The following is a 20,925-nucleotide window of genomic DNA, read 5'->3' as shown; positions in this document are numbered from 1 at the left end:
GACAGAAACTTACCCCTCCAACGACAATAGATGCACCAAGATGGAGCTACAGCCACACCACGGGGGAGTCACGTGCCCTTCTGCAACGACATTTTGGAGATCGCCTAATTTCTTGTGGAACTCCATTCCTTCTCCCCGCATCTCACGGTCACAGATCCTACATATGGGGCTGGATGAAAGAATCAGTTTTCAAGACAGATGGTCCATCTAGAAATATTGCCGAATTACTCGAGAAGATAGCGCCATTTTTGTATCCTTACAGTAACCTTTGCTCATCAATATGTTCAACAATCTTCAGAAAGTTTATGACCATTGTGTGGCACGTGATGGTTCACATTTGGAACACGTACTGTACCAACGCAATTTAATAATATTTCAGTGTCGTTTGTTAAATGTTATGTTTTATTCAACTACGCTCGCAACTGCAGAGGTTATATCAGCGTCGCCGGTTGTGTCGGAATTTTGTCCCGCCAGTAAATCTACTGACATGAGCCTGTTGCATTTAAGGACACTTAAATGCCATCGACCTGCCCCGGGTTCGAACCCAACCTTGGGTATAGAAGGCCAGCGCTATACCAACTCGCCAACCAGGTCGACCAGTGTCGTTTGTATTGCCGCTTATTGTATATTAACATTACTGACATTATACATTTCCAGACCACATGAACCTCAAATAATAAACTGCCTCCTGTAAATGCTTGGTTTAATATTTTACAAATACTGTAATGGTTATTCTCAAAATCATTGGTTTTATTTTTATTCATAATGCTGGAAACGGAAACGAATTTAACAAAGCTGATTTTTCGTACCTGTTACTTTTGTCAGACGAACGAATAATAAATTATTAGGCCTATTTGATTTACGATATGAGATCCTTGGCTTTGCTATTTTTTTATTGTTGAAATAAAGCTCACAGTTGGGGTTTAACCCATAAATCTCGGATCTAATGCAAAGCAGGATAACCATTAAGGACTGAGGATGAATCGACCATTCGAGATTTGTGGGTTGAAACCCGGCCAATGACGATGGATTTTAAAAGGCTATAAAGTCCTTAGTACGACTGTGGATTCCGTACATAGATTTGCAGCACGTAAAATAGCCTTATACCTGATGAAGGCTCCGGGTAAAATTTGATGGCCATTTCTCGCCGAAATTAAATTTGATGCTCAGTAATCTGTGCAATTGAAAGTATCGCTAAAGAAAATACTACTATTACTACTACTACTACTACTATTATTAGGCCTACTGTTAATACTACTGCTACTAATGATACTACTAATAAAATACTAGTGTTAATACTAGGTACTATTTCTGCTACTAATACTACTATCATTACTAATACTGTCCACCTCTGTGGAGTAAAGGTTAACATGCCTGATCGTGAAATAAGCGGGCCCGAGTTCAAATCTTGGTTGGGACAAGTCACCTGGTTGAGGTTTTTTCCGGGATTTTCCCCCAACCCATTAAGAGCAAAAATGCTGGGTTACTTTCGGCGCTTGACCCTGGACTAATTTCGCTGGCATTATCACCCTGATCAGAAGATAGATAACCACAGTAGTTGATAAAGTGTCGTAAAATAACATTTGAAAAACTACTACGGCTACTGCTACTATTAATACTACTGCTATTGCTACTAATATTACTACAACAGTACCTACTACTAATATCTACTCGCGTTGTCATATTTTATTCTGTTTTATCGAAGAAGTGGCAATGGGTCATACTGACTGCAGTACTAAGGAGTATCACTGCTATTAGTGAATATTTAGTGTTGATCCACGATCCGTACAGGACAGAACGGATCAAAAAGCTAAAATCTTGAAGATAGAAGATGATGACCAGACTGGTAATGCATTATGGTTCTGCTTAAACACTGGTAAACATTGGCTGAACGATTCAGAGTTGAAATGTCCACAGTTTCATGTCCTTCTGCAATAACGTCCGCTATGCTCAAATGTCCACATTACATAAATGTCCACACAGATAAAACGGCCACTGCATTTTATGTCCACAAATTTGATTGAAAAATGTCCAAAGTTATTAATTTTCTTCTACATCTGGCAATAGCTGATCAAAGTTTAGTTTCAAATTGTAGGAAATAGCAAGGAAGTATTATCTAACAGTGTTACTGTCTTTATATTCTTGATATCTCCGTACTATTCCTTCAATCCTGCGTTAGTTTGTTATATATCGCTTATTAATGGGTTCTCTTATATTTGTGTCTTCCTCGAATTTGTATAAGAGAATTTTCTGTCGAATGTTGTTAATCTCTGATGTGATCTAAAAATCTCCAGATACTGACATGATATGTCGACACCATCCTTCGAAATCGCTTACCAAAGCAGCATTATTATTTATTACTGTTACACTACATAATTGAAAGTGGACTTTTACCGTAGACTTTGTAGTGCATGAACATTTCCCTTTTGGACATTCTGTTGTGAACATTTTTGCAGGTGGACATTTTCAAATTTAGACATTTTAGCCTGGAAGTGGCTGAACAGTTAGTGAAAGTGACTAAAATCAAATATCATGGATATCATGTTTTTATTAGAACTTTAAAGATATTTACAACTTATTTAAACAGAAAATCCAGATGACATGAACTTACTTCATACATGAAAACAAAAAGAGGAAACACTTAACATTTTCTTATAAATACACATGATATCAACAAACAACGTGAGGATAACAAAGTGACATGGATTCAGATGACACATTCAGTGAAATAAGTAGTAGAAAAATTGCTCAGAATGATCGTGAAAGACAGTTGTATAATATATTTATTTTCAATTAGAAATCATGTTTAAATAACGTGACCATCTATATAAATGACTTTGTTCGCAGTCATTTTTTATTATATTTTGCCACTATTCAGCATTTGAAAATTAATAAAATTATCTTATTGATCTTAAGTATTGCTCGGCATGGATTGATCAGGAGGCCGAACATATTGACTCCCTACAGCTATCTGTGTGGATTCTTTCTGTTATAGAAGCAATTATAAGTCCTCTCACTTCACTGAACGTGTCCTTATATCGACAGCTCTTTCTGTCATTATAGACTTTATACTCTATGTAAATCTGTCCCACAATGGAAACAAATTTACAAAGAACTAATATCAGCGGGTTGTGTAATATTGACATTAATGAAAGTGATGAATATATGATGAAGCAATGATGTCAACATTAAAAAAATGAACCATGATCAGTTTAAGACAGTTTTTAACTGTAATATGAATAGTCTTCCATGGAATTTTTATTCGAGTACAAAGAAATTTCCCCATTGGTGCACAGTTTAGAGAAACCACAAGAACCGAACGAAAAGCATTTACATTCCTCCTAATTTGGCTGATGTAAATACAGTACATCTATTTACATGAACATTTTAAATCTAATCCTATAATCCCAATAAATAAAATTAGAAGTAAGTTTGGTCCTATACGTACTGCAACCAATAAAGAAGAAACTTACGACTTGTTTAAAACAAAGTTGAACTTTAGCGTCAGTATACAATTACCCAGCTGTAAAGTAATACAGAGCTAAATGTTAATATTGTTTCAAATATTAATATTCGCTAAACTGGAGAATTCCCACGGTATCTTTGAATCGTGCCATTACGTTTAGCACCAAATTTAAGTAAATACACAATCTTGCCAACATAAGAACACGACGTTGGTGTGTGGCGTCGTTGGAGGGAGAAATTTGTTTCTTTTCTCTCTCTACCTCCTTCGTTCTGAACATTACTGAGAGATAGCACCACTGTTAGCTACAAGATATATTTGCGCAAATATATTGAAGTAGATTACGTGACCTATTACGTGACTTAGATGACAGTCTCGAGACAAAACAGTTTTGCTATATTTCTTTTTTTATTAAATGTTAAGCACAGGAACGCCATTTCGTAATTTTATTTAAGAAACAAGCCAAACACATTATCTTTGCATAAAAAACGGATGCGCCCTGGACCAAATTATCGTATTTTATAACTGTTTGAATGCAACAGAAGCCAGAAGTCTTGCACTTGACTAATTCAGTGAATTATTTAAGAATATAGTCGCGAATTTTACTACCACCATTTCGATTGTGTTTTGTTTGGCACGGCTCGGTACGGCCTGGTGACTAGTGGCCAGCGAGTAACATCGACTATCGACATTGCTCTCTCGTGGGTATATCCAGTTGTTCCTTAATATTTTTACTTGAACAAAATGGCTAATGTTTTATAGCGATTTGATATTTCTCACGAGCGCATATGAAATGATAGAGCAATATAGTGCAATTCAACAATAACTAGATCATGGATTGAATCTAGGGACTACGCTACAAACAAGTCGCCTAGTGAGAACTCTATCTTCCACGAAGAGGAAGCTAGAGCAAAGCATTACTGTGACTTGGAGCGTAAGTCCTCTACATTCAGTTGACTTCGTTGCGTCATCACAACTGCACAACCAGTTTCAAGTGTTTGGAATTCAGGAGCAGCTCCGGCTATCTTCACCCAAGCAGAGGTTCTCAATAGGTCTAACCATAAAATAGTCTCATCTTTCTTAATGAGTTTTCCTTCCTGAAGCTTTTCTTCTGCCTGTCATTATTAATTTGTTACTGATTCTGAAATTTGAAAAAAATAAATTAATAAACGCTGTATTTTCATGAAATACTACACATTTTCACATTTAAGCTGAATTAAAACAATTGGAACGTAACAAATTTTCACATTAAATTTGATATAATCTAATTCTACAAAATCAATTTTATAACTATCTTCTTGTAATCGTTCATACCTGTCCTTACCCAATCCCAAACACCGACTCTGGTAGGGATGACTATTTCTTGAAGAACGGAAATGAGAAATCGTGGTTCTCGATCTGCTGTGGCTGGTAGGTACTGGCCAAGGCGCCCTTCTGTTCCCTCCAGGGTTCCAGACTGGGCGCAGGGATCATCTCACAGGGCACCACAGGGTTGCTGCAACAGGAAAAGTGTCCAATTAAATTCAATAATATGCTCGTATACATTATCTTTATGAAGAAAATTATTAGAGCGCCATATTAAAAGTGTCGTTAAAATGATCAAACTAGGAAAACTCGAAAGCATGCCTATACACTTACTATTCAGAGATCTGCTCGAATCCGCGTGGCTGCATACTCTTTACGTTGTCGCCGTTGTCGCAGATCAGACGCGAGATACTGCCTCGGCGAATTTCATTAACTTGATCTGGAAAATTTATTATATATTATTAGTTACAATAATAATAACAATAATAGTAATTGTTTTACGGAGAAGGCTTCATTTCTCTTATTTCAGTTATTCTCAACCTTTTTCAATGACGTAATTTAGAACATTAGCTGTACCACTAACCAAATTTATAATGATAAAATCATCAAGTGTTGCTCCCAAGGTCATAATAACGTTCCTAGGCTCTAGTACCAATAATACAGGGGTTCTACACCGAAAAGCCCTATTTTTATCTTGCTCCCAATACCAAAGAAATAAGGATAATGAAATTTTTATTCACAAACATAAGTCATATGAGGAATTAAGTTTGTAACAAAAAATCATAAACTTCCATATGAGCCCCTTTGGTGGCCACTTCAATGGTGTACACCCTGTCCTCCATATAGCACCGAAAAAAAATCCAGCGGTATGATGTCAGGAGAATGTGGAGTCTGATTCAGGTGTCCATCTCGTCTTATCCCACGCCCTGGAAATACGCTCCGCACATCTAGCGACCAGTAGAGTGGAGCACCATCTTGTTGAAACTGTAACCTCGGGAAAGGCTTACAGCTGCAGCATGTCCAGGCAGGTCGTTCTTGTGACAGTCTTCTCTGATCATGTTCCCCCGTGTCCGGATTCTGGGAGTCATTGGTGCCATCCCTTGATATCCTTCGTGTCAACGCAGGGGCTAAAGTGGCAGTATGTGTTTTTTTGTTACAAACTTAATACCTCATACGACTTATAATTGTGAATAAAATTCCTTTATCTTTATTTCTTTGGTATTGAGAAAATAAAAATAGGGCATTTCGGTGTAGACACTCTATATAATTGACTGTTTTATTTAGGAACGTCTAATTAGTAAACAGTTACTATTTTAATTTATTTAATGCAGTGTCCTGTATAATATACAGAAAACAGCATATATGTTCATATTTTATTAAAATTTATATTTTTATTTCACACTTTAAGTACCACCCAGCAGCGGTTCACATACCACAGGTGATACGCGTACCATAGGTTGATAACTGCTGTCTTATTCAATTAGGTGATACCAGATCAATTCAATATAAAACAGAGGGTTATTTTGGGTACGATATTAAGATTGCAAAATAAAATAACCAACATCAAATTATTAATATGCCAAATACTACTCAAGATAACAATAAATCATTCGTCCACGACACGATCATAATAATGTTCGTCTTCTTGAATTAAAAGCTCAGTATTATTCTATAAGGACACTTTCAACTACAGAAGAATCAACATTTATCGTGGGCGAGATATGGCGGAATAAATTTTGCCTGGAACTCTCTGTTAGGGACAAGACTCTTTTACGTGTCGTAAATCTACGACACGGGGCCCTCAGTTTTACTTATCTCCCGGAGGAAGCCATGCTGAGAATTTTATCGTCCTCGGTCTGATTTGAACCCACGAACAACGGACCCAATGACAAGAATGTTAACCGCGAGACCACGTTTTCTTGAAATTTATTCCTGAATGCAATTTTTAATACTGAGAAACACAAATGAATAGCATTTTATTACTTTTTCAACTATGAATATCAAGCCTTGTTAAAATAGGCAGCTTATTTCCATAACATTTATTGATTTGAATAGGGCATTCTTTCTGACAAGAATAAATATAAATAATTTGTACTGTATTTTGTTACGAGTATGATATCAGCAGGCAAATATCAAGTTTTGTAAAAAAAAAAAAAAAAAAAAAAAAAAAAGAATTTATTTCACAACATTCCCTTATTTGGCATCATTTGAAAATTGCCAATATTTCCACACTTGAAATCAGATATTTTTCTGGATGACATTCACGTATTTTTTATGATGAGAAACACGGATATTTAGATTTCATTTCTACATTTAAAGCTATAACAGTCATGACTGCTTAGCAGAACGTCTGCACCGAATCGATATTATTAACTCACCAGGATGCCCATTATGGAATAGTCAGGACCCAATGTACGAGCAACATCTCTTAAAATGCAGAAAGCTTGATCCAAAAAGGCAGAAGGAAAACAAGATCTCATACCTCTACTGGGATGCCAGGTTTCTGATGGGCTAGATGACCCCAACAGGAGGACCATTGGAAGAAGAAGAAGATTTTAAAGCTAGTGGTTTAGACAAGCAGAAATTTGGCGTTTCATGCTTGAGTCCCGAATTGAATTTCCGGCGAGCCCAAGTGAATTTCTTGGTGGAAATATATTGTTTGTCAGCATGTTTCGTGGATACTCCCGTTTGTACTGCTGACACTCCACCATTAGAACTACCCCTACTCCTGGTACGATGTAGAGCTAACTCCTAGAGTGCACCACGAGCAACAGTGTGGCGGCAAAGAATTCTGCAGTTTGACGCGTGGGTGGATAATGTACAATCAAGAATCGGTACCCATCATTACAACACCGTGTTTAGTTTCGTGAAATGTGTTGAACGGGAACAGAGGTGCTCAGGTTGCTGGGCAGTGCCGCGTAAGTAACAACATGTTTTAAACAGTAACAAAAGTAATAATGACAGAAATAGCAGTTGATCATCTTTCACCTAGCGTGAAACTGGTGTCCTTGACGCCATTCTCGTAGAAGAACCTGTCTCCCGCACGAGTCCTGTAGAACTGCTCTGTCAGGATGCACAAGAAGGTGGGACCAACCAGCGCACCAGGCACGATAGCCTCCAGCGAACCACCCACTGTGAACTCCACGTCATCTGGGTGGTGGTAGAGGGAAGCCAGCTTGTGCACGCTCTGCAAGCAACATAGACCACAATCAGTTTCGAAAGTCTTCTTTAAATCGAGAACCACATATTATATAACTATTACTAGGGTCTACTGCCACCATTGTGATCTGTCCCTCATCGCTCTTTCCGGGAAAGGGGGCAGTTTTCCCACTCAATTATTCCCAACGCATTTCAGTCCCAATATTTATCCTAGGTTCCTCAAAACTGCATTCGTAATTAAAGCTTTCCCAAATCTTTGTTTTTCTCGGAGCAATATTTTATTCATAGGTACATAATAAAAAACATAACAAAGAATTTACAAATCGTAAACAATTGCTCGTATATAATTAAAAATATTGTGATTATATTTTTCACACTTCAGCATAATGTTACGTAAGCGTTGCTCAAGAATTTCTTGTTGGAGATTCTCAATTTTCTAACCAGTTTCTAGATGTTGTAGTATAGTTTCCGTATCTTCTTGTTCTTTATGGAGTTCACTAAAAAATCTACGAATCTTGTGGTAATGTCCTAAAACAACCGGTAGTCTGTTTGCCAGCCGTCAGATAAATGATTGGTTCCACTAAAACCATGTAATACGGAATCATAATGATTCTATTAAGGTGGGGGTACTGCTCGCCTTCTTTCTTGAACATACGCTCTTTGAAGGTATTCGACCACAGGAAGAAATTCAACAGGGTTCAGAATGACATTTTTTGGTTTGTGCAAATTTCTTTAAGAAAAAATGAATGAGAATATGGTATTGCGTAAGGATGAATTGAGAATTCCAAACGATTGGGAATACAAATTTTTTAAAAATTGTCCTGGGGGGGGGGGTGGAAGTTTAGGAAAAGTGTACTACAGGCCTCTTTCTGTACTATACTCATATCGATAATGAACCAATATTGAACAATTCTATGCCTCTCCAGTTGTTCAGAGCTAGAAAGTTTCGAGAGAGAGAAAGAGAGAGACTTGTTAATGTTTCTAACAATGTTTAGCAATGCATTACCTCTGGGTCGATAAGGTCCCCGAAGTCCTCGAAGGTGTGCGCCTTTGGCAGACCGCAATAATGCCTGTAGTCGTTGTAGGAAGCCAGACCGTGGTCACGTGCCCGCTGGATGTCGATAGCCCTGAGGTCCTGACCCAGGGGCTGTCCGTTTCTGAAGAGGAATAGTGTAATCTGCAAATAGAGTTGGAGAGTATGAGAATAAGAAGTAGAGTAATGTCTTAAATGTGAGTTATACAATGCACACTAAGCAACGTAAGTTTGTATTTATGTTTCCACTAAAACGAAACAATTCACCTGTGATTATACCCGCTGGCGTGAATATTCTGCATTAAGTTAAACATTATACCAGCTGGCGTGAATATTCTTCATTAAGTTAATCATTATACCCGCTGGCGTGAATATTCTGCATTAAGTTAATCATTATACCAGCTGGCGTGAATATTCTGTATTAAGTTAATCAAATGGCATAAATATCGCAATATAACCATTGTAGGGGAAAAAGGGTAAATTAAGGACAGGCATAATTATAAGTAGGCTATACAATGCACAATTTGAAAATAATGTACGTTGTATTAGTTCCCAGTTAAAATATTGGAAATATATATAAAGCTTCAGTACTTGCCATGTCTGAACGTTTTTTAAGAGCTATATCCTTTCCTCGGTTTTATTTCGTTATTGAAATATTAAAATGAATGTTAAAATGAAATGTAAAGTCTTAGAAAAATGACAGGCTGCCATACGATAAGTCCTCTTCGGAAGACTTCGGTTGATTCCGTGAGAGCTTAGGTTTAGGGCCACTTAACAGCGCCACTGCACTAGCAGCTCGTTAGAGGCGCTGCGAACGCGCGTTTGAAGTACTCCTTAATACACTAAATTTTTGTAGAGGATTTTTCACTCTTCCAGTGAACATGAACATAGAGGAAGATATAGCTACTTTTGGCAACTTTGCTCATACGGAGAAAGAATAGACGTAAAAATAGAAGCAGAGTCCGGGTTCATCCATTGGTTTTGAAAAGACAGAATGGAGGACTATTTCACACTTTATTTGATGATTTACGCAGGACTATATAAAGTTTCTTTTTAAGAAATCATTTCAAGAGCTTCTAGCAGAAATTACCAATGAAAAAAAAAAAAAAAGACACCGTGGCGGTGTAAGGAATTGGTGGCCTAACAGTCGTCCCTTTGCAGCGTCACAGACGCATCACTAAAACAGTGGCGTGGTTATGGCCCCGTTTGAAACCTTCCACTCAATTCCTAGTATCTCGATGGGAAGCGCCACTTTTAGTGACCGCCACCAGCGGCGAAGCCAACCACTCAGACCGTCTGCAGCGCTAGTGTTCTGTGGCTGTGGCTGCGTCTGAAGGCCCTCATTTATATCCATTATTCACAAGCGGCAGCGCTTCTAAAAGTGGCCTCGTCTGAAGAGGCTCTTTGTTTTTTCTTTGTTTTATTTGTTTGTTGCTTTTTCTGTCTGCTTATAGGTCAAATGTCATGAATTCTATAACGAAGGTAATATATTCAAGGAATAAATTAGATGCAAAATAAACATCCTTTCCCTAGTCGTATGAACCAGGCGCTGCCCGAAGTGGACTTTGACAAATTCACACTACAGGAGAGCGGTCATTTTTTTATGTCTAAGGCTGTACATGTCTATCTGTTAAAAAAATAATTTAATTGTATCTTTCTAATAGAATCGATTATTATATTTTTTTAATTCATTGCAATTAAAATAATACATATTTTTACTGAAATTGTAATAATAGTAGGAGAAAGATAACAAATTACTATTGTCGAAGATGACCGACGTTGAACATTTCAAATCAAATATTCAGTACTCTTATTTCGGCCCAGAGGTGTTAGTAAAATTATCAAGTCTTCTACAAAATTATTCGCTAAAATATATAAGATATATCATAAGCAAATTATTATACAGTAATACGTATCCAAAAACTGCAACAACGATAAGAGATCACTTACGTTATGAATATCAAGTTGTTATTTTTCCTACATTAATATGAATGACCAGGCTTTTTGTGAAAAGACTTTCAAAATAATTCCCATGCTTGGCCGGTCTTTTCATAAATGGATTATTAATAAAAATGACTTCCAGGCTTACACCCTGAATTACGTTCTTAAAAAAATACATTGGCTATAATTCTCTAATAGTTACGTCACACGCACCTCTTTAGTAAAGAATTTGTCGCTGGCTTCCTGGGGTTGTGTATGCATGCCTCGGGCGAGGTCATCAAAGTTGTTGCCCTCCTCCACAACTTGTGGACGGTTGAAGTGATCGCTGAGACGCACAGCGCCATGACTGTATCTGTGCTCGCCGAACAACCTGCGCGTAGGGAAAGAAAAATTGGGTTAAAGGATCTTGAATATGTCATAATAGTGTCTGGATTTGAAAGCTGATTTTCAAACCGTGATTGTGATAAGTATATTTTCATGAATGTATTAATATATTAATAATTACATATGTATGAATTAAATTATATAGTTGAACGATTTTAATAATTACATTACATATAGTGTCAAATTATAATTACGTTCCTATCCAGTTCTCTCTGACTCATGACTCTGTATCAACTAGGCGATTATCCTGCGTCGATCGAATTTTTGGTAAGGAAATAGTATTCGGCGATACAGTTCGAGGACATACCGTGGGATTATTTGATTTTCGCCGTATAATTGGGAAAAACTTGGGGAAAATACCAGGTAGTCAGCTCAGGCGGGATTCGAACTCATGTCCGAGGGCAGCAGCAGAGCACGAGTCCCGCTGGTTATTTAGTTATTCGTAGGCAACGCCAGTAGTCTTATATGTATACTTTTGAACGATAATAATTAACATTAATTACCGTTGTGCCATTAGTTAAATTAATGTGTCTTGGGTCTCAAAAGCTAACCAAATATAAATGTAACAGAATTAATAATAATGGGAAATTAAAATATTTCGGTACAAATGATATTAGTGTGGCCATTCGTCTGAACAAAAGACTCACTGATGTAGCAACAGATTGGACGGACATGTTCATTTGTTATGACATAGCGTTCATATTTCCGCTAATGGAGTGTAAATAAATTATGCTCAATTCTACACGTACTTGAGGAAGCCGGCGATGTTGGTGTGGAAGAAGCGGAAGGCGGCAGTGGCATGATCGTTGAGCACCGAAGGGTCCACTTTCTCGTCGTAGTCGTACGTGAAGTCCTTCGTGTTAAAGGTCAGGCCATTGCGAGCAGTTGCTTCTCGGCCTGAAATTAAAGACCATGGTGCATTAGGTAGGCCTAGAATGAATGGTTTACTGAAAAAATTAATAACAGAATATACTGAATACATAGAACATGTTATGTACTATGAATCGGGTCGTGAGCGACGCCTGGTCATCCCGTAAGAGAATATTCACAGAAGATATTTTGGTAGGATGCGCCAGTCCCCTCTTAACACATATCTATTTCAATCTCACTTAAACCTAAGAGTCCGCACCTGTGGAGTAACGGTTAGCGCTTCTAGCCGCGGAACCAGGTGGCTCGGGTTCGATTCCCGGTCTGGGCAAGTTCCCTGGTTGAGGTTTTTTCCGGGGTTTTCCCTCAACCCAATATGAGCAAATGCTGGATAACTTTCGGTGTTGGACCCCGGACTCATTTCACCGGCATTATCACCTTCATCTCATCCAGACGCTAAATAACCTAAGCTGTTGATAAAGTATCGTAAAATAACCTACTAAAAATAATAAACCTAAGAAGAATACAACACCCAGACCTACCATACATACCAAGGAACGATTTATAACCAAGGAAAAATCACTTAACAGAGTCCGGAATTGAACCCGAAATCTCATGGTTAGGAGCCAATGCCCCTAACAACTAGATCAAGAGCCTGATGTATCATGTACAATACATACATTTTTAAAACTCGACGTTTCTGTAGAGGTGAGTACCGACAGTTGGGAAGCTGGATCAACAGTGAGAGTGTTTAGGCAAAAGAGAACATGCGACTCCTTTTGGCCACTTTAAATCTTGTCAAAAGCGTAGGAAAAAAAACCACTCATATCAGGTGAAAGCAGACTACGTGTGTGACGTAATATCCAGACGTGTTTGGTTAGTTTAAATTCATTTTTCTTGTATGTGCAAATTGTTTCCTATATTCCTTTTGTCACAAGAATCGTGATAGGTATGAAAGCCGATTGTTCATTTCAAAGATAATCTCTGGTAATTTTTTGTTGCTTGAAGTTCAGTCACTCAGCTCTTCTTGTTTCTGAATAGCTACGAACTGGGCTGTATTGGAATATACATTTATAACAAGTAAAGTTATAAATAATTGTACTGTGAGACATTTTATAATACTGTATGTGTAGTTTCATAATATACGTATCTGAGATGCAATTGTAATTTTATCTTACATCACTTAATATTGACCTGTATAAGTAAGAAGGAAATTTATTTAATAACAAGTAATCGAACGTGTTGAAATCACGGAAATTTTTATTTTGTGGTCAGTTGCAGATCGTACTCGTACTTACCACGCGAAAAGAGAAAATGTAAGTAATATGTTAACAATTTTCTTTAATGTTTTCTATTTTAGTGAAAATTTTAAATTATGGTTTCTTTAACGACGCTCGCAACTGCATTGGTTATATCAGCGTCGCTGGTGTGTCGGAATTTTATCCCGCAGGAGTTCTTTCACATGCCAGTAAATCTACTGACATGAGCCTGTCGGCCGGGATCGAACCCGCAACCTCGAGCATAGAAGACCAGCGCTATACTAACTACGCTACCGAGGGCAACTATTTTAGTGATATAATATTCTATTTTTATTGTTTTGTATTTGACATTCTTCTATTTATTGGTTTTATTTATTCCATTCTTCCGTTTCTGTATTCCATTCTTCCTGTCTGCATCTCTTTCAAACGCTCCCCGCTTTTTCTCCTTCTTTATCAGAGTTATTTATTTATTTTCCATTATTCCTTATTTCTATCTTTAATTAAGTATATTCTTAATTATCATATTTTCTCTTCTATCCAAAATCATGCTGTCGTCATCATTATATAGGCGATCACCTTTCACAGTTATTTTTCAATATCTAATTCTTCTTCTTCTTCTTCTTCTTCTTCTTTCCCTTTTGGACGTGATCCATTTATTGTATTTTACTCTATCTTCTTCTTTTAGGCGTTGGGTTTTCTCAGCCAGTCGTAATCCATTTCCTGTATTTTAGCCTATATTATGTTAATCTTTTTGTGTCCTGCAGGGTCTTTCCTCTGTTGGCTAAAAATAAAAAAAAAAAGTTGGTACCTAGGATGATGGGCAGCCACTCGTTATAGGTGACGGCCTGGTGCTCGGCGATGACGATTCGTCGAGCTTCCTGGTACAGGCGCTCGTCGTCCCAGTGGGGGTTCAGTTGGGCCAGCGCGCCGGCCACGCGGTTGTGTTCTCTGAGCTGTAGGATCTGGAATACTGTCAGCTGAGGGTTTTGGTTCACACGAACATCGCCTGCGTTAGAAACAAAAATTCATACATTAGCAATATGTTTCCGTGCGGACACTGTATACACCACCCCTCCATTTCTCCCTCCATAAATATTCTACCTGTCTGCATGTTCATACAATAAGCAGAGGTTGAACTCGGCACCAAATCGTTCTAATCAGGGGTGTGTAAAGGGGTGGAATATGACGGATAAATTGTAGGTTTCTTTTAATTTCCAAGAAGCATAGTAACAAGACTATTTTGTTATTGTTAAAGAAGGTAAAGCTCCAATGCCTCAACTGTTCAGTTGAGATTTATACAGAGTGTTTCCGGGTGTTGGACGAGGAATAAACTGTTTCTTATTATTTTTGTTGAATTTAATTTTTGAGTCGGAATTGAGGGGCTTAGAATAAAAAGCAGGTAAGTGACATTATTAAAAAATGAGGTAAGTGCGTGTTGTGATAGCCCAAAAGGATGTTTCTTCGGGATAAAATCAGGTAAGTGATCACACTGTGCAGTGCTGCTATATGGGCATCATTTCACCAAACTAGTGTATAATATTCTATTGCATGTAGAACTTTAACTGTAATTTCCTCAAAACTAGGTTTCTGTCACTTACCTGCTTTTTGTTCTAAGCCCCTCAATTGGTTTCAGGTTTTAATGTTGAATATAGAAGTGGTGGTTTTGCATTAATTTTTTTAATTAGAAATGTAAACGGAGTTTAACCGCTAAAGTAATAAGTTAGCAGCTTTTACTTGTTCTACATATTTCCTTAACTGGAATATTTAATTCAGTTTTATTATTCTAGTGATACAAACTTTCAGGGATGATGGGGAAGGGCACATGCATCAATTTGAGATAAGGAACCCTGGTCCGGAAATGATTAAGTTGAAAGTTACAAGCAAAAATAGTTGTGTATGACTTGAGGCTTTCCCGGCGTTTGATATAGAATAACTCTTCTCGGGTTCTCAGCCAGGTGAGTTGGAGATTAGCTTCCAAGCTTTTGACGGCTAGCTCTGCCATCTTCTTCAGGGACGAAGTGATGTGGGACCACGTCTAGCCGGTATATATGCAAAAGTAGGGCTTCCCGCTACGGGCCACTCAGGAGCAGACGGGACGAACTATTATGGAACGCTGCAAGGAACATCAATGCAGCATAAGACTATATTATCCTGATAAGTCTGCAGTAGCCCAACACAGCCTAGAAACTGGTCACAAGATAGATTTCGGCGCCACCACCATCTTGGACAAGACATCAGGTTACTGGGACTTAGTTATCAAGGAAGCCATCGAAATCCAGCTAGATGCAATAATTTCAACAGAGACGGGGGTCTACAGCTGCGTACGGCATGGAAACCTGCCATCAATACGCTTAGACCACCAGCACACGGCAGACAGTCGGGACCAGCAAGTAGCTCCTGATTGCCTGCCGTGTCCACCAACCAGAATGCGCCTGGCGGTCGGGACTAGGAACTAGCTCCTGATTGGCCCGCAGCGGGAAGCCCTACTTTTGCATATATACCGGCTAGACGTGGTCCCACATCACTTCGTCCCTGAAGAAGATGGCAGAGCTAGCCCTTGGAAGCTAATCTCCAACTCACCTGGCTGAGAACCCGAGAAGAGTTATTCTATAAAAATAGTTGTGTCGAAATGAAATAATTTTATTCCTCTGTACACTTTATTTATATGTATTTATCTGTACATCTTACACATACTGTATTCATCTGACGTTGTTTACGATGTCTACCTACAGTATTCCGTTCAGTGCGCTGTCTGAGGGGTGGGGACAGGAAACTACACTAAAACAATGCAGATAGCGTAATATGTACCGGTAACGGACATGGTCGGTCCTTATATGCACGTCTGTAGACAGCAGTGTATGTGTACAAGTTGCAGTGTCCAGTCGATCAGTCCTAGTGAAATGGAGGAGTACACGAGAGTGAAATATGCAGACCTGATTTTCGAATACGGATGAGCCAATGAGAACAGTAGACAAACTCACCGATTGTATCGGAGCAAGTACCCACGTAGGAGACATCCGGCCCATACTATCTTTCCACGACTGTTCCAAAGGTTAAGGGAAGGAGGGTACATGGTGCGAAATCACAATTCCATTTCCACACAACTATTTTTGTTTATAACTTTCGACTCAGTCATTTCCGGACCATGATTCCTTATCTCAAATTGATACATGTGCCCTTCCCCATCATCCCTGAAAGTTTGTAACACCAGCCCGGAAACACTCTGTATAAACCATGTAGTCATCAGTCATCGCGATACAAGATGTAAGCTAAACACAAAACACGCACAGTACTCACCTGCCACGTAGCAAGCCTCATAAGGCGAGAGGTTGTCGCACACGGTTGATTTGTTGTTGCTGGACGGTGGGAAAGGACGTCCATGTTTGAGGTCCACACGTAAACGTCCGCCTTGGAACTCTCGGATTGAGTCTGCGACCTGCTGGCTGGATCCGAAAACGTTGGAAGAATCCAAATAATGTGTTACAGCCGTTAACTGCGACAAACAATTTCATAGTTAAACTCGGTAAGATTATATTAATATTAAGCAATCTTTAATAACAATACAATAAATTATTTTACATATTTAATCCATACGAAGGCAGTATTATTTTCATTGAACTAGAACAAGTCATGATCTGGATAGAATATAGCTTTCAAGATCAAGTATTTATTTAGATATTCCTACTGAAAATAAAATAACGTTCCCGACAATTTTATTTTTTCGAATCTGTTTTTCCGGAACCATTACGCGTATGCCTAACGTCCGTTTCTCCGAATTGCACTTTTTCGAATCATTTTTTCCGAAACAGTTATTCCTAATGTCCATTTTTTTTCGAAAAGATATACATTTTTCCGTTAACCATTGTTTCTGCATGAGAATTCATGGAAGTATAATAATACTTTGGCGTTGCTAAGTAATGCTTACATTACATTACAGTTCGAAGTAAAATGTTTGTGTTTTATTCACCTATTCAGTTACAAAGTAAAATGCATTCATCTGGAAGGGGAGGGATGAAATTGATATTAAATGGAGCTGTCAAAACAAGATCTGAAAGGCAGGAAAATTTAATTGGAGATGTAAGCGACTTCGAACAAGAAATGTTCTGCACGATCCATCACCATTGGGAACGGGCGACTTCGAGTGCTTAAGGGTGAAGAACTATAGGGCCTACTGCCATTGTCTTCCTCCAACAGAAGAAGAATAAGCAAAACAAAATAAGAAGCGAGCAGCTCAAGACCATCTGGAACTTCTTCCAACACAAATATTACGTAATGAACTACGAACCGGTACGAGTTTCTTAAAGCGTTACAAGCTTTTGACCAGACGGGAAACATTTTAAGAAATCAATTGAAAGGAGAGGAGATGTGATCAACCCCTAAATCCAACATCATTAGAAAATCTGTTTGAGATTCCTGACAGGTACAAAAACTCTGGTCCGGTGTCGTTCTGCTGGACTGAGACGACATGAGGTAGGTAGGCTACTGTTTAGTTGTGTTTTTATATCGAGAGCATCATACCAGAAGATCGTATGAACAAATGCAGCGTTATCGAAATATTTTAATGGAACCTATTTACGTTTTACAACAAACGTTTTAAAATTACAGTGAACATGAGGAAAAATCAAAGAAAGTACCCTATTATGTAGACAAGGCTAGAAGAAATGATTCTACATTTAAATGACTCTAATGTAAACTTACAGTTCTGTCTGGTATGATGCCTTCGATATATTCTTCTGGGGTTTGGTTATATGATTTGGTGAGTTTTTTTAAAATTATGTTAGGAGAAAATTCACAAACGATTAGGGAAAATACGATAATTTTACTTTAAGCAAGTAAACCGATAGTTGTGGAAGTAAATCCCGAAAAGACTAATTATATGATTATGTCTTGTGACCAGAATATTGTATGAAATGGAAACATAAAAATGGAAGATTTCTCCTTCGAAGAGGTTGAAAAATTCAAATATCTTGGAGCAGCAGTAACAAATATAAATGACAGTCGGGAGGAAATTAAACGCAGAATAAATATGGGAAATGCCTGTTATTATTCGGTTGAGAAGCTTTTGTCATCTAGTCTGCTGTCAAAAAATCTTAAAGTTAGAATTCATAAAACAGTTATATTACCTGTTGTTCTGTATGATTGTGAAACTTGGACTCTCACTTTGAGAGAGGAACAGAGATTAAGGTGTTTGAGAATAAGATGCTTAGAAAAATATTTGGGGCTAAAAGGGATGAAGTTACAGGAGAATGGAGAAAGTTACAGAACACAGAACTGCACGCATTGTTTTCTTCACCTGACATAATTAGGAACATTAAATCAAGACGTTTGAGGTGGGCAGGGTATGTAGCACGTATGGGCGAATCTAGTATTGCATATAGTGTTAGCTGGGAGGCCGGAGGGAAAAAGACCTTTGGGGAGGCCGAGATGTAGATGGGAGGATAATATTAAAATGGATTTGAGGGAGGTGGGATATGATGATAGAGAGTGGATTAATCTTGCACAGGATAGGGACCGATGGCGGGCTTATGTGAGGGCGGCAATGAACCTGCGGGTTCCTTAAAAGCCATTTGTAAGTAATTAAGTATGAGGAACAATCAAAGAAAGTACCCTGTTGTGCAGACAAGGCTAGAAGAAATTATTCTACATTTACATGGCTCTAATGTACACTTACAGTTTTGTCTGGTATGATGTCCTCGATATACTCTTCTGGGGTTTGGTTATATGATTTGGTGAGTTTTTTTTTTAATTATTCGCAATTAATATTTTCATTTATAAAAATAAAATTATAAGCTTCTTAAAAATTAAACCATTTCATACTAACATGGCGATAATCAACCTGAATCAACTCTATCTGGTATCACTCTTCACACTGCTTGTAATAATAGCTTTTCTGTCTCGTTTGTTATTTTATCCTATCCAATAAAAAAAAATAATGAAGAAAATCGTCTGATGATACTTTAAGCGAGTAAGTAGCAATTGTTTGCTTTTAGTTTAAAATAAATTCCCGTTATATTACTTTACTTACTTACAAATTACTTTTAAGGAACCCCCAGATTCATTGCCGCCCTCACATAAGCCCGTCATTGGTCCCTATCCTTTGCAAGATTAATCCAGTCTCTATCATCATATCCCACCTTTCTCAAATCCATTTTAATATTATCCTCCCATCTACGTCTCGGCCTTCCCAAAGGTCTTTTTCCCTCCGGTCTCCCAACTAACACTCTATATGCATTTCTGGATTCGCCCATACGTGCTACACCGTTATATTATTTTACCAAAATTATTATTTTATTTCCTCTGCACCAATCCCCAAAAAATTACCTGCAAATACTGAATATGAAGAAAAATTTTTGAATAGTTTAGGATAAATCACCCTACATAGAAAATCAGATAAACAAACTGCATACCCAAAACCAATTTCCCCATACTAGCAATATCGAAATCTTCTATTACTGTGAAAAGCCAGAAATCAATTTTTTGAACAATCTCAATACTCTGCACGTCAAGTAATGAGCAAGAAAAATAGCAGATCCTACTCGTTCTCTCCTTCTAATACTCCGTGTCGATTTACCTGCTCTGCTGCTGAGTGGCCCGAGTTGCAGCCTTGGCTGACATCATTTGTGGTGCGCACGAACTCCATACACTGAATACCGGCCTTGCCGTAAACGGGGTCCTGCTTTGGAATCTGAATAGGGAAGCAGGCGGAATTGCGGGTGTCGTGGGCCAGCTCAAGTGTCAGGTCCGATGAGCAGCATCGCGTCGTGTGGGCCTCTGTAATATGGGGAAAAGTATTCAATTTTTGTAAGTTGATTCTGGCTTTCGAAAGAGAGACATGTTTTACAAAGTTATACTGTTTATATGCGTTGATACTCACTGCCCTGGGTGGTGCCGGCGGCCAAGCTCATATCGTGGGTGATGATCTGTCCGTACTGCATGAGGGCGAGAGTCCACTTTGGATCAGGAGCCTTTGCGTCGGGAAACAAGACAGCGCTTATTTGGCGTGCGCTCGTCAGATTGTGTCCCGTTACTGAAATGGGAGGCGCTTGTACACCTGTGAACAAACAAGCAGTGTTGTATGTTATCGGCAGTTTTTTTAAACAATTAAAAGCGTTGCTAGGCAACGATTAGTATTAGTTTGTGGAACGTGTGGAGTCTAAATGCTGTGTATGAAATGAAGTAGGCTATCTGATGAGTCAAGCGATTAAAGTTGCGTGAAAAATATTCTACTACCTTTTGACGCTGAAGGTGAAGGAGCCACCAATACTTCAGGCTAGTCTAAGATAAGCAGTTTAAATTTCAGTTATTAGTTATATTCCTATATGTATTAACTTATCCTTTGGTATTTGGGCGTAGTGAGAAAGTATGATATTTTTTGTGAAAATTACTTCTATGTTTCAAATTTAAATAATTTCTTTGAGGATATAGGCCTACTTATTTATCGCGACAAATGCAGTCAAATTCGTAATGCAATGTTGTATTTAATTAATTATATTATAATCATAGCATGCAATTCT

At 38.2% G+C, this 20,925-nt stretch overlaps 1 protein-coding gene across 2 annotated transcripts in view; it reads right to left on the bottom strand.

The window, feature by feature from the left end:
- Nucleotides 1-4,183: 4,183 nt before the first annotated feature.
- Pxd (Peroxidase) overlaps nt 4,184-20,925 on the bottom strand; it is an 86,338-nt gene continuing 69,596 nt past the window's right edge. For both annotated transcript variants that reach the window (XM_069847272.1, XM_069847273.1), the window contains exons 5-15: nt 20,286-20,462; nt 19,983-20,182; nt 16,709-16,904; nt 14,220-14,417; nt 12,035-12,182; nt 11,115-11,271; nt 8,934-9,104; nt 7,757-7,955; nt 5,102-5,207; nt 4,778-4,958; nt 4,184-4,604 (exon numbers count right to left, since the gene is read on the bottom strand). In XM_069847272.1, coding sequence (XP_069703373.1) covers nt 4,820-4,958; nt 5,102-5,207; nt 7,757-7,955; nt 8,934-9,104; nt 11,115-11,271; nt 12,035-12,182; nt 14,220-14,417; nt 16,709-16,904; nt 19,983-20,182; nt 20,286-20,462 — 1,691 coding nt within the window. In that variant the 3' untranslated portion in view covers nt 4,184-4,604; nt 4,778-4,819. The remainder of the gene's footprint in view (nt 4,605-4,777; nt 4,959-5,101; nt 5,208-7,756; nt 7,956-8,933; nt 9,105-11,114; nt 11,272-12,034; nt 12,183-14,219; nt 14,418-16,708; nt 16,905-19,982; nt 20,183-20,285; nt 20,463-20,925) is intronic.

This window comes from Periplaneta americana, chromosome 15 (assembly GCF_040183065.1).
Source record: "Periplaneta americana isolate PAMFEO1 chromosome 15, P.americana_PAMFEO1_priV1, whole genome shotgun sequence".
NCBI lineage: Eukaryota > Metazoa > Arthropoda > Insecta > Blattodea > Blattidae > Periplaneta > Periplaneta americana.
Note: the sequence above shows the minus strand (reverse complement) of the source record. Positions and strands in the feature narration are given on the sequence as shown.